Here is a 14,932-nt window from a genome sequence, read left to right on the forward strand (position 1 = left end):
CACTATAAAGGCTAAATTTGTGTTCAACAGGAAGACCACTAGCTATGCAATAAGAGTGTAATGTTAATGTACTTTCCAGAACCAATTTTTTTCCCACTAAAACACATTTTGACTGAATCATGCAAGTATAATGCTAATTAGACTGTTACAGTAGTATTAAACTTGGTGTGTTTCCAACAAAAAAAGTCAGTATCAACCTTTTGTGCAATCTGAGTGTTCTGTTATCACTGTTCTCATATGATTAATTTTAACTTGTTCTTGCAGCCTCAGTATAGACAAAATGTCCTTGGAGAAGCTGCTCCTAATGCTGTTCAAAAGGTTTGGAGTAAGGATAGGCTTGTAAACCAGAGCTGTATGTCAAAAATGACTTAAGGGGGTTTTGAGAACCAATTTAAATTTCAAATGGGATGCATGCCATTCTGAAAACCAGTCCCTGATGGAGCTGAACATGAATGCTTAAAAGGAAGTCATTCCAAAAATCCAGTGGGTTACTTTGTAAAGAGGCTGGAAATACAAAACTCCCGTCCTCGAGGTCTGTGTGAAACTTGTATGTGCATCTTGGAATACTCTGTATATGCTGCACCCATGCTGGGCAACACTTGTTATGTAGGTTTTCTTCATGGAAATGTTATACAGGATTGTCTTTTATATAAAAAATGTTGCAAATTTATACTTACGAGTATTTTTGCTGAAATTTCACATAAATTTTGTATTGATGATTATCTTGTAGTTCTCATTTTCTCAGTGTGTAGATGGGTTATCTGTGTAGTTAACAAAAGATGATTTCTTTTTAATACTGCTCTTGAAATTAATAATAGACATTGTGACTTGTGAAGATTTCTTAAACTCTAAACCAAACCTGTGCATTAATGAATTGCTTCCTTCTTACATGAATGGCAAAAAAATCTTGTAAGAAGCATGCCTAGATGGAAGGCTTCTCTGGGCTAAGCAGTGTGCTCTTGAAGGTATAAAATGCAGCTGGGGCTCCAATGCAGGCTGCTGGGCAAAACAGTGTAACTCTGAACCCTCGAGGGCTTCACCTCTATGTTAGGTTAGTTGGTTTTTCCCTCCCTGAGAAATCCACTAACTGTAAATTGTGTGCTAACTCTCTCAGGGATTTGAAGGGCAGCAGCGTCAAATCAGCAGGACATCCCTTCTTCCGATGTGTCCAAAAAGAAGTGTACAGATTTAAATGGCACATCTGGTTGTAGTTCAGAGCAAGTAGCCATTGCTAAAGAAATAAGCTTTAGGAGGAGAGAGAAGTGACTACCAAGAACCACTACTGCAAGGTGTTTGGATGATGTGAACAACTGTCAGATCCGGTACACAGATGCATTCTCTTTAGGTGAGTATCCTGAGTGGCTGTGAACAGAACTGCTGCATGGATTGGGTGATTTGCCATTCACTTTAGTTTTCCTCTTTTCCATCTCATTGATTTCCTGATGCAAAATTGAAGGGGAAATGGTAGCAAATGAAGCCCTTGTTTTACTATTTAATCGGTTGCTTCTTGGTCTGTCTCGTGAGAATACAAAATTTTCCCCTGGAATACAGGCAAGTGGAATACTACAGGCAGTGGTAACTCCCAGCTCTGGCAATGGAAAACCAGTCCCTGGTGCGCCTCCTCCTAGGAGCTGGCCACACATTGCACATGAGAAACTGTGTGGCTGCTCAGCAAGTCTTTTGGCTGCAATATGGTAGTGGGAAGGAAATGGATCCCCTCCTTTTCCTTTCTCTGTGAGGATTACCCACACACACATGCACACACAGCTGTGGGGGGCTGCCCGGGAGGAAGTGGTGGATGTCCCTTGGGATGCTTTTGCAGCTCTTCCCAGAATCCACCTGCGTTTTCTCCAATTCTTATCTTTCCACTCTGAACCCATCACGCACCAGTGGTTGTTCATTTGTAAGCTCACTTACCAGGGAACCAAGGCTGCTGATAACTTTCTTTCATTCCTTTCCCTACAGGGAGTAAAAAGTGGTATGTTTTACTTTAATGAAGGCTGTGGTGATTACTTCTTTTAACTAAGCATCTTCATTTCTTTCTCAGTAGAAAAACCCTTTAAAAACTGTGTGTGCTTTACTTTCACTTCATCTTCCCTGAGCAGAAAGGAAAGCTCCATATTTAAACGTGCAGGGAACAAATGGGGATTTAGTGATCAAATATTTTCATTTAAATTTCCATTTTAATATGGAAAGGCCATTTTTCTTGGCTCATTGGAATTTCCCAGAGCCTGCCAGTACTTTAGACTTTTACATGTTAATCTGAATTCCAGTGGGGTGCGAGTGCTGAACCCAGGCAGCGCTGATGGTCTTGGCACAGGCTGTGCCAGTGGCTCATGTGCTTGCAGAGGATGCAGAAACAACAGTGGTCATTCAAAGTGTTTGATCATCAGGCCCACGTCAAGGACACGGGAAGATCATGCTTGGTAAGCGCACTCTTTATGTCTGGTTATTGCTGTGTAGTTGGGGTGCTGAGAACCTCTTTGTAGGTCTTCCCTGGATTGTTTTCATTGTACTCAAAGTCATCCAGACATAGACCCCCCTACACCCCTCCCCAGGAGAACTGGTCCTCTGCTCAATGCTCCAGTCTCCATCCACCCCAGGCTTCTGAACTCCCTTAACCAGGCCTCTTTAGGGCTACCTGCTCACTGTGCTGAATGGCCAAGAAACTGTCCTCATCCCAACAACAGGTCCATTGTTTTTCACTCTGTCTCATGATGAAGACGTAGATGGCTGCTGGGAAAAAAAATGCCATAAGAATTTTCTGTTAATTCTTCTGACTGACTTGGAGGAGCCAAAGGAAATGGGTTCAGCTCTGACCGATGGCAGATACTGAAAACACTTCACAATCTGTAGACAGGTATTTTCTGACTTTATTCGAGAAGTTTACAAATGTTCATGGGGAATTTGGAAGTCAAAATAACCATTTACTTAGTAAATTACTTGATAAAACAGCTTTGCAGGAAAGTCTTGAGAAATAGGTAATCACTGGGACATCAAAATGTTTTAATCACATACTGCAGTTAACTTTTCCACTTAATCTTTACTGCAGGTAGCTGAAGTGAGAAAATCCCTGCCAGCTCATCCTTTATCTAGGGAGTGTTTTGCACACTGACAGGAGACCATCGATGATATCTCTGATCCCGCAGCAGGATTTGATCTAAAATGTTGTGCAGTGATCTCCCTCCCTAGTAAATAACATACGTAAGGACAAGCACGTTGTGATATTTCTTAGAAAACTTTTTTGGCTTTTGGTTGGAGTGCTTTCTAAGCCAGAAGTTGTATCTATTTAATAGCCCCCTGTGTGATTTTTTTTTTTTTTTCCTCTGGAATTTGCAATACCCATTTTGAGCTAAAGTTCAAAATGAACTAAAGTTTCCTTTGCAGAGCCTGGTTCAGCTGAGCTCCAGTTACATGACACTGCTCTCTGTTAGTAATTCTCTGGTGACTTGCCAAAGGAACAAGTGAGAAGCAGTAGATATGGGAGAGGATATTAACGCTACCCTCATTGTGTTGGGTTTGGTTTGGGTTATTTTTTCCTCTGCCCTAATCACATCTGAATCTTTCGATTGAATCGCCCATTGACTTTAATCAGAGAGGTCTGCCGTGGCTGGCTGCTTGGGCAAACTCTTTGCTGTTAAGCCAGATGCTGTTCTTTTGCTTCAAGGTTAAAGTTCAGACAGCTGATGTCTCATTAAGCGGACAGAGGAAACATCTCATCCAGAGATTCATTAAAATGAGGAGCCAATTACTTGGAGGGAAGTGGTGTCAGAGCTAGTTGGTGTCAGATGTGCTGGGGAGACATTGGCTGCACTCTGCTGGGGATTACACACATAAGAGACCAAGCAGTCCTTAGTTCAGCAGCAGATTAAACTTCTTGTTTCACTTAGTTTTGCTTCCTTTATGTTGATATTGGCACCTTCCACTGCATCCCAGCTCCTAAACTGCCCAGCAATGTGAAGAGGGGGGTTCCTGCTAGAGTGGAAGAATATCTGTGGAGTCCTGATATCTGTGGAGCTTCCCAGGGCACATTGGCTGGGCTGCAGCAAGAAGTCAGTGACCCTGGTTGGGCTTTGGTGTGTGGTTGTCACATCTGAGGGGGATTTGCAAAGAGTGGCTTGTGGGTAGCTTTGTGATAGGGAAGAGGAACTCTTAGCCCAGGTGGCAAGTGACAACCAGTAAAGCAAATCACTGATATCATGTGAATGTGGCAAATGAACTTGTAAGTGGAGAGAAAGATCAAGGTGGAAAGTGTTTTGCAGAGCTTAACTCTTTTGTAAGTGAACATAAACATTATAAAAGCAGGAGGACGCCAGTGGTGAAACAGTATCCCTCCCTTCAGCAATTTTTTGTGCAACTTTCCAATATTGAAAGCTTTTGAATTCATTAAGGCTGAATTCAGCGTCACATATTAAAATGTTCTGCTACCGTGCAACACGTGGTCTCATGCTCTAGGATAAATACCTGATTTTAGCACAGGCGATGCAAACTTTAAATTAATGAAAGCAGACATGTCCCCAGTTTTGTGCTGGGAGTGCAGAGAAATGTCAGTGTTAAACCAGTCTGGGTTTAAATTGTATCTGACGCTGATGTGCGATAAATGCCTCGTGGTGTAACTGTATGTATATTCAGATTAATTTGCAGTAATTCCTCCCATGAATATTCTAGAAAATGATCCCCTACAAACCCTGTACAGCTTACTCTGAGATGCCCTCACCTGGGAAAGCAGTTAGGGAAATAGCTGCAAATCTATAAATAAGATATAAAATAAATGTATAAAATGTATATAAAATAAATACATAATATAAAATACAAAATAAAAATAGCTGGCCTTGGATGCTTCCATCCCTGGCAGTGTTTAAGGCCAGGTTGGACAGGACTTGGAGCAACCTGCTCTAGTGGAAGGTGACCCTGCCTGTGGCAGGGGGTTTGAACTGGATGAGCTTTAAGGTCCCTTCCAACTCAAACCACTCTGTAATTCTCTGATCTTAGTGCTCTTTTTCCCTTTAAATCGTTCCTGAGACTGAGCTTACAGCTGGCACCATCCTTCCTGCCTCAGCCCCTGAGAGATCGTTCCAAAGATAGTTGACAGTCTCCTTTGAATTGTAAGCATTTTTCTGGCTCCTTGCAGAACTTTCTGTTCCTAGTCATTTATGAACAGCAAGAAGATGGCTGTGGTTTTCACAGAGGTGCATGTATATTTAACTTGATGTTATCAGAGTTCTTTAGCCTTGATGAAGAATAAAAATATCAAGTCACTTAAAGCCCCAAATTACTGGAGGGAGTGAGGCATGACTATATATTGCAGCACATCTCTTGGTCTTGTTGCACAGCAAATAATGAAGAGTGAGCAAAATGCAGGCTCTCTGGTTTGCTTGCACCAGAGAGAAGTGTGCAGTGAGCATGGTGCCTGCTGTTTTGCTCCTGTGCATGCTCCAAAGTCTGCCACTATACTCTGGGGGGTTGTTTCCTATTGAGGTATCGATGTCTGCCTTCTCCTGAAAATCTGGTTTTCAGAAAATGGCTTTGTTAAATAATCGAAATGTGCATAGCCAGAAAGCTGAATTATGTACACCCGATATACTTGTAAGTGTTCCCTGTCAGATAAATACCATATACTTGTTGCAAAGGATGTATATTTCTTAAAATTTAAGTCAAGATTCAATCAAGAAATCTTAACCAAGTCTGTTACACTTTCAGTGGCATCTTTTCAATAAGCTGGTTTTATTTCCAGCTGGTGAGTGCATCTGATTTCATGGCATTTGAAGACCAACTAGAGCACTGTGGGTTGTGGAGGTGGAATTACCTTAAAATCAGGAGCCATTTGCCTGAGGATGTGTTAGATGCCTGAGCACCCGGGTCCCTGCCACTTCACTCAGTATCCAGGACTTTCATGGAAATAACTGGAATCTCACTTGTGTTAGGTGTCGTCCTAAATGTCCAGGCTGGGACCTATATATAGAAACCATCCAAATAAAGATTTTATTTTCAGGGCATAAACAGTATCTTTCTTGTTTCAGTCTCCTGGATATTTTGGATGATGAAGGCTGTGCATGAGAGACTGTGCATTCCTGTTATTGCAGGTTTAAGTCCTGCATGCTGCACCTATATATTTATTTCCTTGCTGGTTGATCTTCTTTTTGCCATGTTTTATTCCGTTATGTTCTAGGTTGCCCTTGCCTACGTGAAATAAAACAGTGCTGAAGTCCAATATGACACAAGAAGTTGATGTATTTTTTGAGGGTAAGTTGAATCCTGATGAGGTCCCTTTATTAATGATTTACAGACTAAAATACACAGCTTAAAAGAGAGGGAAGTAGGACTAAACTAACCCTGGGAGATCTGCAAACATGTCTGGAAAGCTGGTTTGCATTGCTGATTTTGAGGAGTATGCTGCAAAATTCCTCCCCAAATCAGTGTATGATTATTACCGCTCCGGAGCGGATGATGAGGAAACACTAGCAGATAATGTAGCAGCATTTTCAAGGTAGGAGGATGATTTGAGGCTGGGGTGGGACGTAGGGGGTGTAAATTCTGTTTTATTAGTAGATGTGATGCAATATGAGATTATGTGCGAACAAATTTCCATTTTTCTGCAACTTCTTTCTTTTTGAGCAAAAAATGCTCTCACAGAACTCATTTGCAGAACAATTGTCTCCTCTTCCACTCCTTCACCTAATATTTCCTGTCAAAAAGCAGTCCCTAAACCCCATTAGCATCTTTTTAGCTTTACCTGCATTTTGTTTCACTTATTAACATAAATTCTCTAAAGAGTCCTTTGGCTCCAATATTTAATCAGCTAATGAAGCTGTGATTTCTACTTTTGGGGCTATAATGCAAAGAAGGGATTCTTGTGGTGGAGTTGTACCTTTTGAGTCCTTAGCCAGTTTTGCCTTTTCCTTGTTCTTCCCAAGCTGGATTAGTTACACAGCTTTCCCTGGAGAGTGCTTGTGCAGCATTGTGGGATCAGAGCCCCATAGCCTAGCAGAAAGAAGTTATGTGTATCAGCTCTGGAGTGAGATGTGAAAGCCAGGGCTTAGTCCTGGGAGGCCAGGCTGTGCTGGGGGGGGGGTACAGCAAAAGCTCAGCACTTCACCAGGAAATATTGTAAATGATGGGAATTATGATAAACTAGTTTTCACTTAGACTGAGCCCCTGAACCATTGTCAAAACCTGGACTCGGGTCAGCCTTTGTCTCAAGCACAAGGGCAACACAATCAGTCAGCATTTGCTGTCGGATTCGGTGGAAGAGTGTCAAAACTCACATTTATTCCCCATCCCTTGAGTCTCTGCTGCTGCTCAGCCCCCAGAGCATCAGCCCCAGCACTGCTGAGGAAAGAAGCTGGCTGGAGGCTGATGGCCTCAGCCCAGCTGAGCCCAGTCGAGCTGCTTCAACCCATGTTGGCTTCTCTTTCCTTCGGGTGCTGTGTTGGTGCAGACATTTAATACCCCTGCACTTGCTTTGCTAATCTCTAAAGGCTTTGTCTTTAATGCCTCTGAGTCTAATAAACCAAAACAAGATTTTTTCCAAGTTATCTTTAGTCTTTCTCCCTCCCCACTTTGCTTTTCTGCTGCAGGGCATCAATTCTACTTATTGCTCCAGGTGCCTTTCCATAGGCTGTGAGCAATTCACCTGGAAATGGCCCACAACTTTAAGGCTGTAGAAACTCAGTAGTAATTTATTTAGCTGGATCACAAAGGTCAGATCCCAGAAACCAGCTCAGAACCTTAATTTTAAGGACATGTATAGAAAAGCTTTATAATGTCAGGAGAAGAAGAAAACTAATCTCCACTGTGACCAGTTATTAGAGACCTCACAGCTTCATGCAGCAGCCCCCATCATGGACTGGAAATCCCTTTGTGCTTGGAGCTGCCCAAACACAGGCCAAAAGACTGCTCTGCTTTGAGGAGTAAGTAGGAGCAGGAAGGGATATAGTGGTGCTCATCTAATCTTATTATTTTAGTTTAGTTTTTTAATGCTTCCAGATGCTGCTATGATGTTACTTGTCCTCATAAAACCAAAATGAGATGTTAAGGAAAGGACACTCAATGGAAGTGCTCGGAAGCAATAAACTGTAGAAGTAGTGAAGTTTTTACTACTAACTGCTAGAGCTAATCCTGATTAAGCTGGATCTAAACTGCCCAGAGACAGGCTCACAAGAAGCTGGGTATGTTTACTTGCTGTGTTGGTATTAGCAGAGCTAGATGTCCATGGTGAGATAAAAGCAGCACAGCACTGAAGCCATTTCCCACAACAGGGGTAAGTTCCTCTGATGATAAGACTGCCTTGCATCAGGCTGGTCACCTGTGGGGTTCTGGCTCACCTCATCTACCCTATTTTCAGCAGGAGTCTCCAGATTTAGGCATTCAAGGCTGCAGAGCTTGCAGGCAGCCTGGAGCTGAAGGAGATATCAATCAGCAGTGCCTGGAAAAGCTGGAGACACTATAAATTTGACAGGTCCTGGTGTGGCTGAAAAGCCCTTGATGCTGGGTTCCTGCTCAGCAGTGAAGGTAGGAAGGGGGTGGAAGCTGTGTTTCTGTCTTTTCTCCCCCTCCCTTTGTATATTTGCCTTAAAGAAAACAAGATCTATTTTCCTCAGGAGCTTTGGGCCGTTTAAATGTCTTCCAAAAAGGCAGTTAATAAAATCTGAAAGACTTGACAATAGGTTTACTCTATTAAATCATCAGAAAACTGAACTTGCTGAGAGCCAGAGAGAGGTCATGGGGCTGAAGTTAAAGCTTTGCTTGTTACCTTTGCATCACCCTACATCTGCATCTCTTTCTGGGTGTCCACCAAAGCACAGGAAAGCATGGTGACATGCTGATGGTCACGCAGCAGATCAATGGGAGCCTGAAGCCCAGCTCCCTGGGGAGATACACTGCCCCCTCCCTTCTGGTCGCTGCAGGGCCAGCACTTCTCTCCCTGTGATGATGGGTATTGCAGCTGAAGTCATCTGCTGGGGCTTGCCACCTTTACCAGCATGAAGTGGGAAGGATGCAGAGCTTCATGGACAAACGTGCTTTTTATCTGTCCATAGCCAGAGGGAAATGATAGTAAAAGTGGTCAGAGTTTAAAAACAGCCCTTATGTAGCACTCAGAAACATAAGTTAAACGATTCTCCACATTTCTAGTACCTTCCTGTACCCGTCTGTTTGCAAACTGAAGCATTTCCATGAAGCCCTTGTGTGCACTTGCTGCCTGCAGCCAGATGGACCTTCCTCTGCAAAGGTGACCCCCTGTAATGTGCTGGTGAACCTCTTTGGAGGTACATTGAGCACTGGGCTCCATGGGCTCTATCTCGATAGCTACGGTGGTTCCCACTTGTCCCTGCTGAGGGACAGCACGCGGTGGTGGGTTCCTGGTTTCTGAGCACATGGGATACTGTCATTAACAGTTCACTAGAGTGTGATTGCAATGGCTTCCTGGCAGCACATCTAGAAAAAGTAGAAACCTGGTATCAAGTCCTCATGGTATTTTGGTTTATAAAGACCTGTTTGACACAAGCAACTTCTAAAATCTTTTGTTCTTCGATGCTGTTAGGAGAAGCATGGTCTAACTGTAAAGGATGCAGGACTGCTGCTCGCCCTGACGCTCACACAGTCCTTCTGCATGTTACTGGTTTTCCTCCCCGTTTCTGAGCACAGCCTGTGGGTAAATACAAAGTAAGATGGACTTTACACCCTGAGCCACAAAGATCACAAAGTCAGATGACTCTGTGACAGAAATAAATACGTTCAGCTTCATTTCCCTTTGATTTCCACTGCCAGAAGCCAAATTGCAGCCTGATTAAAAACATTTACAGTTTATTTAAGTATTTCTAGATATGTGCATAAATACTTGTGTTTAAATGGAAAAGAAAGCACCGAAGTGATCAGAAACATTAATTGTTAACCCATGCCTTTGTGGTACAAGATGATTTAGGTAAACAAGACTGCTGGGATGGATTGTATTTGGGGGAAAATCAGCATTGAATTTGTCTCTTTCTGGCAACCGAATGGTTGTGTTTATGGAGAAATAAATAGATTATTATTGAGGACTAATGTAACAAATGAATAGTTGTGTCGATAAATGCTGCTATACCTCTGGAATGGCCAATGCAATCCATTCTCATTTGATTACATGATGAATGTCCTGGCCTTTGTCAGCACAGGAGCTCAAAGCGTTTTGGATCCGTAATCAGATTCCAGCATATGAAATGGCTCCAAAAGGCCAGTGCTTAAGATGAGGTTAACACCAGGTACAGTAACTCTCCCAGAGCTTCCAGCTCTCCTGGGACTGAGGGAAGAGCTGAAGCTCACATATCAACATCAGTGTGCTCCTGCTAAGGCCAGATAATTGCCTTTTACTCACAATTTTCAAATGATGTGGAGACAGCGCTGGTGTAAGTGAGGCATTAAGGCCAGAAAAGATGATTTGGGATGTCAGAGCACATGTTACTCCCTATGGCATCTGACTGCATTCACCTTGCACTTGCTCTGCATCCCAAAACACTGCTTGTCCTTCCAGCCCCATGCAGTCTGGCAGTTAAATTCACTCTCAAGTTCTCAAGGAAGTGAGGGGCTTGAATGGAGAATAGATTTTGTGACAAGGTCAGGACGCCTTTAGCTTCATGGCATTGAAGGAATCAGTCTGAAATCTCACCTCAGCATGTTAATGCAAGGGGATGTCTGTGTGTGTAGGAACACGTTCCTGCTAATCCACTGTGACACGTTCTGACTCCCCGGTGGCCTTTGGAAAAGATCTGTTTTGTTGTCATGCTTATCAGTGACAGCATCGATGCATGTCTTTCTCAAACATCATCTTGTAGCTCGGTGTTGAGGGTGTTCAAATAACCAGGCACATAAATAACCGAAATATTGGATAAAAAAGGAAGGCTGAGAATGAGAATGTGATTGGGGTTAAACATGCACGTGGAGTTGTAGGGGGGAGAAAAGGAAAGGAATGCTTGTGATAATAAGTTAGATTTCTGCAATGTCTCTCACCTTGGATTCATAGATTGCTGCAGAAAGAGTCACTGTGTGGATGGTAAGACACCCTGGGAGAGAAAATTGATTTCCCTCAAGCCAAAGGAGGTGTTGGTTACCCTGGCACAGCGCTGGCGCCTGCCCCTTACCATGGGAAGGCAGCAAAGTGGGTTGGGATGAAGACTCTGCATCCTCTCCCAGACACACTGCTCGTGACGCAGCACAAAGGGATGATTTGGTAGGGACTCAGAAGGGAAACAAGAAGAGCTGCTTGGAAATGTGTTGTAGTTTGAAAATGTCATTGTTTATTCACAGTGATTTTGGCAAGCAGCGAGTGCTTCCCTCTCACCCAACGGCAGGAGAACCTCAGTCAGAAGATAATCTGAATTTTTTGAGCACAGAGGGGGAAAAAACCCCAAACCACTAATCCCCCTCCTTCCCTTTCACCCTTCTAAAAGAGCATATAGCTGAAGTTGACTAGATCAGGAGTGCTCGCTGCCTTCCCCACACTGCAGCATCGCCCTGCTTCCAGTTGGGAAGAAAGATGCACCCACTTGGGATTGCTGATTGCAGCACGTGAGCATGGACTGGGCTGGATAAAACTGGGGGTGATGAGATGATGATGACTAAAAAAATGCAGGTTTTTTACAGGTTACCCAGGAAATGTTTTCACTCACAGGCTCAGAGATGTGTGGCAGTGGAATGAATGTGTGCTCTGGTTACCGGGAAATACAGCTCTTGGGGTGTGCTTGTGGCTGTTAAGGGCATTTCCCTAAGGATTGTCCAGAAAATGCCTCACTTCAAGTGTCCAGTGAACTCACAGCTGCAAACACCCCTGTTTCCAAAGCAAGATCAGGTTTTAATTAAAGAGTCTAATGCTAAGGTAGTGATCTCTTTTGGCGGTTTTAGTGAAACCTACTAAATACTCAGTTATTGCTTGATGTTGGACAAGAGGATGCAACCTGGTAAGGTGCAAAGGGAAGAGAAGCCACAGAAGACTTTGGGAGAGACATGTATATTTAAAGTTTGGGGTTCATAAGCCCGAGGACCCCAAAAAGCTCAGGGACAGAGTAATTTGATGGCACATAAATGTGAGCGGGAAGGAGGCTGCTTGAAGCAGCATCATTTTTCTTGCATCCTCTATTGAGAGGATTTTTGCTCTTTCTGTTGCTTTTCCCAGCTAAAAGCACTGCAGAAATGCTGGTACTTTACAAGCGACCCTCACATGTGTGCTTTGTTGCACCAGGAAAAAATCTTAGAGGTCTGGGACCTCTAAGCAGAGAAACTAGGAGGATGGGAAGAGGGAAAACCTTTTTGCTTTTGGGCTTGACCGTAAAACTGAGCAAGGTTATGAAAGGATTTTTGTTTTCTTTATATTTGCTGGTAAAAGGTGCTTCGGAGCTGGGAGAAAGCCTTTGGAATGAGAACTAGGAAGAAAGGGAGGAGAAAAAAGTCCTATTTTCTTTGTCCCACCCTCCCCTAAAAAACAACAAACCCATACAATAGCATGAAAACATGCCTGAGGAGACATACTTGCAGTGTGTGTCTTGGCATTGAATGATACAGCTGAATCCCACAGATACACATCTCCTTCCAAGCATCATAACTATCTTTCTCCTCCCTGGGGAGCGCTTCCTGGAGAGCTGGCACAGCCCCGTGCTCTTGGGTCTCATCCTGGCTCTGCCCCAGGCTTCTTGTGGAAACATCTCTTGAATCTTTCTATGAAATGAAGAGGTTGTGTCTTGTCTTTTTTCTTTTCTAGCTTGTCAATTTGATATGTGAACTCAAGCTTAACTGCTACTCGCTGTCAGAGCAGAGTCTGAGAGTAACAGTGGCTCTGGTTGCTGTATCCATCCTAATAGCAATAATATTAGTCTAGTGCTGAGCAGGTAGAGGTTCAGCAGTACTAGAGCTTAAGCTTTTAATGATTGTCTGTAATGAAAATTCAATGGCCATCAGATTCCTTCCAGAGGGAGGGACGCCTTAGGGAGAGATGGATGCGTACCCTGCTACTGCTTGTAGAGTGTTTGGCCAGGCTCAACGTACACCCGTGTGCAGAGGCAGCCCCTGCTATTGCACACCCTCTTGTGGCTTGTAGCAACAGTGGCTGCCCTGTAGCATTGCCTGGGTGGGGACAAAAAGTCCAGTTTCACAGGGATCCCCAGGAATGCAACCCTATTAATAAGGGGTTGGATATTATGGTATCATCTAGTTGAGCCCATAGGAGAGATCGTGATAGTGTTATGCTGGTGAGTGGGGAAAAAAAGGGATAACTTTTTGTGTGTGTATGCATGTGGTGTCCTGCCTGACTGCAGCAAATTGTAATTTCAGATTGTGTTTTTGTTTTGGTGTCAGCTTCTATTTGTACCAAGGATGAAGACCCCGGGGGTAAATCAGGCCCAGCTCTGGGCTGATGTGGTTTCTAGTGGACACGCTGAAGGCAAAGCATGGTTAGGAACAGTTGAGCAGATGCCGGACCACATTGTTCAAGGGCTAGATTGTAATTTGCCCTATTGGGAAAGCAGTTGTGCTGCTTGGTCTAATCCTGGACCAAATTATAGTGCCTACATTTGGTCTTTTCCTGGAAGTCTGGAGTCCCTGCGGCACGTCCCAGTTACATGTTGCACAGTGGTTGGTAACTGCTGGGGACAGGACCTCTCTGAGCAAAGCAGCTCAGTCTCTGTGCCAGCAGAGATGTGGTGCAGTGGATTTCCACACCCCTAAGCTGGGGAAAGCCAGGGCTGCCATCCTGGCCACCCGTGTCATGTGTGGCAGCTTGTTTCTCAGTAGTCTCACTGCAGAGACCCATAGCATAGGGACAGGAAGGGATAAGCTTGCTGGCCAGGCTGGTTTTATCCCGAAATCATGTCTTTTAGCTCCCTAGTCCATAGAAGAAATAATTGAGGCGGGCTGATGACTTCTGTTCCTGCACACCCAGTTCTGCCCCAAGACTTCAAGAGTCTGAGACTCACTGTGGACCTGATTATATTGCACCTCCTGTCTTGTCTTTCAAATGCTACCAGCTGATAGTGTTCCAAGGCTCTTTGCCTCTTTCAGCCTCAACGGACTTTGGTCCCTTCTGCTTTGTGTATTTTGTGGGTCCTGCTGCAGCTCTAGGTCATACAGTGGTGTTCTGCTCCAGCCCAACCTCATCTTTCACCATCTTTCTCCTGACAGCAGGAAAAATCTGCTCTTGCCCATTAGGAACTGTAAGTAACCCCAATAATGCTTTTTATGCTCTTCTTTTGTGTCAGGTGGAAGCTGTACCCCCGGGTGCTCAGGGACGTGTCAGTGATGGACCTGTCGACCTCAGTCCTGGGGCAGAGGATCAGCATGCCAATCTGTGTTGGAGCCACTGCCATGCAGCGCATGGCTCACGCCGATGGAGAGACAGCTACTGCTAAAGGTGAGCCACGCAAAGCCCCCTTCAGTGATGTAGAGATGAACAGAATGATGCTGGGCCTGCTAGTTGTGAAGCCTGGTTTGGTTTCTTGATGCTGTGGCCAGGATGGGTTTGAGCTGCTGCTCAGAGTGATCAGGTTGATTTTTGGTTCTGGTTTTTTACTGTTTTCCATTGACTGTTTTGTGTAGAGGTTCTCCCTCGCTATGGAATAGGGATGAGAAACGCAGTGTGTAAGAGGGGAATCATTTGCAACACACAAAATTGAAAATGGGTTCTGTCTATATATCTTTCTCTACGTTCTATGAATATAACTATATATATTGTCACAGCAACCTTCTTCCTGTTTGTTAGAGAACTGCTTCTAGAAATTCAGAAGCCTTTGATTGTCTGGGATATATAATTCATAGAATCACGGAATGGTTTGGGTTGGAAGCAACCTTAAAGCTCATCCAGTTCCAACCCCTGCCACGGGCAGGGACACCTTCCACTAGACCAGGTTGCTCCAAGCCCCTGTGTCCAACCTGGCCTTGAACACTGCCAGGGATGGGGCAGCCACAGCTTCTC

General features: G+C 44.1%; 1 protein-coding gene across 2 annotated transcripts in view; it reads left to right on the forward strand.

Annotated features, from left to right (window-relative positions):
* The first annotated feature begins 6,169 nt into the window (after nucleotides 1–6,169).
* The window catches only part of HAO1 (hydroxyacid oxidase 1), a 28,741-nt gene continuing 19,978 nt past the window's right edge, over nucleotides 6,170–14,932 (forward strand). Inside the window, exons 1-2 of one of the 2 annotated variants that reach the window (XM_030490903.1) lie at nucleotides 6,170–6,243; nucleotides 14,220–14,371. In XM_030490903.1, the coding sequence (XP_030346763.1) occupies nucleotides 14,260–14,371 (112 nt within the window). In that variant the 5' untranslated portion in view covers nucleotides 6,170–6,243; nucleotides 14,220–14,259. Of the gene's footprint in view, nucleotides 6,244–6,279; nucleotides 6,488–14,219; nucleotides 14,372–14,932 lie in introns of those variants that run through there. The other variant, XM_030490902.1, reaches the window with a different exon arrangement.

This window comes from Strigops habroptila, chromosome 6 (assembly GCF_004027225.2).
Source record: "Strigops habroptila isolate Jane chromosome 6, bStrHab1.2.pri, whole genome shotgun sequence".
Classification (NCBI taxonomy): domain Eukaryota; kingdom Metazoa; phylum Chordata; class Aves; order Psittaciformes; family Psittacidae; genus Strigops; species Strigops habroptila.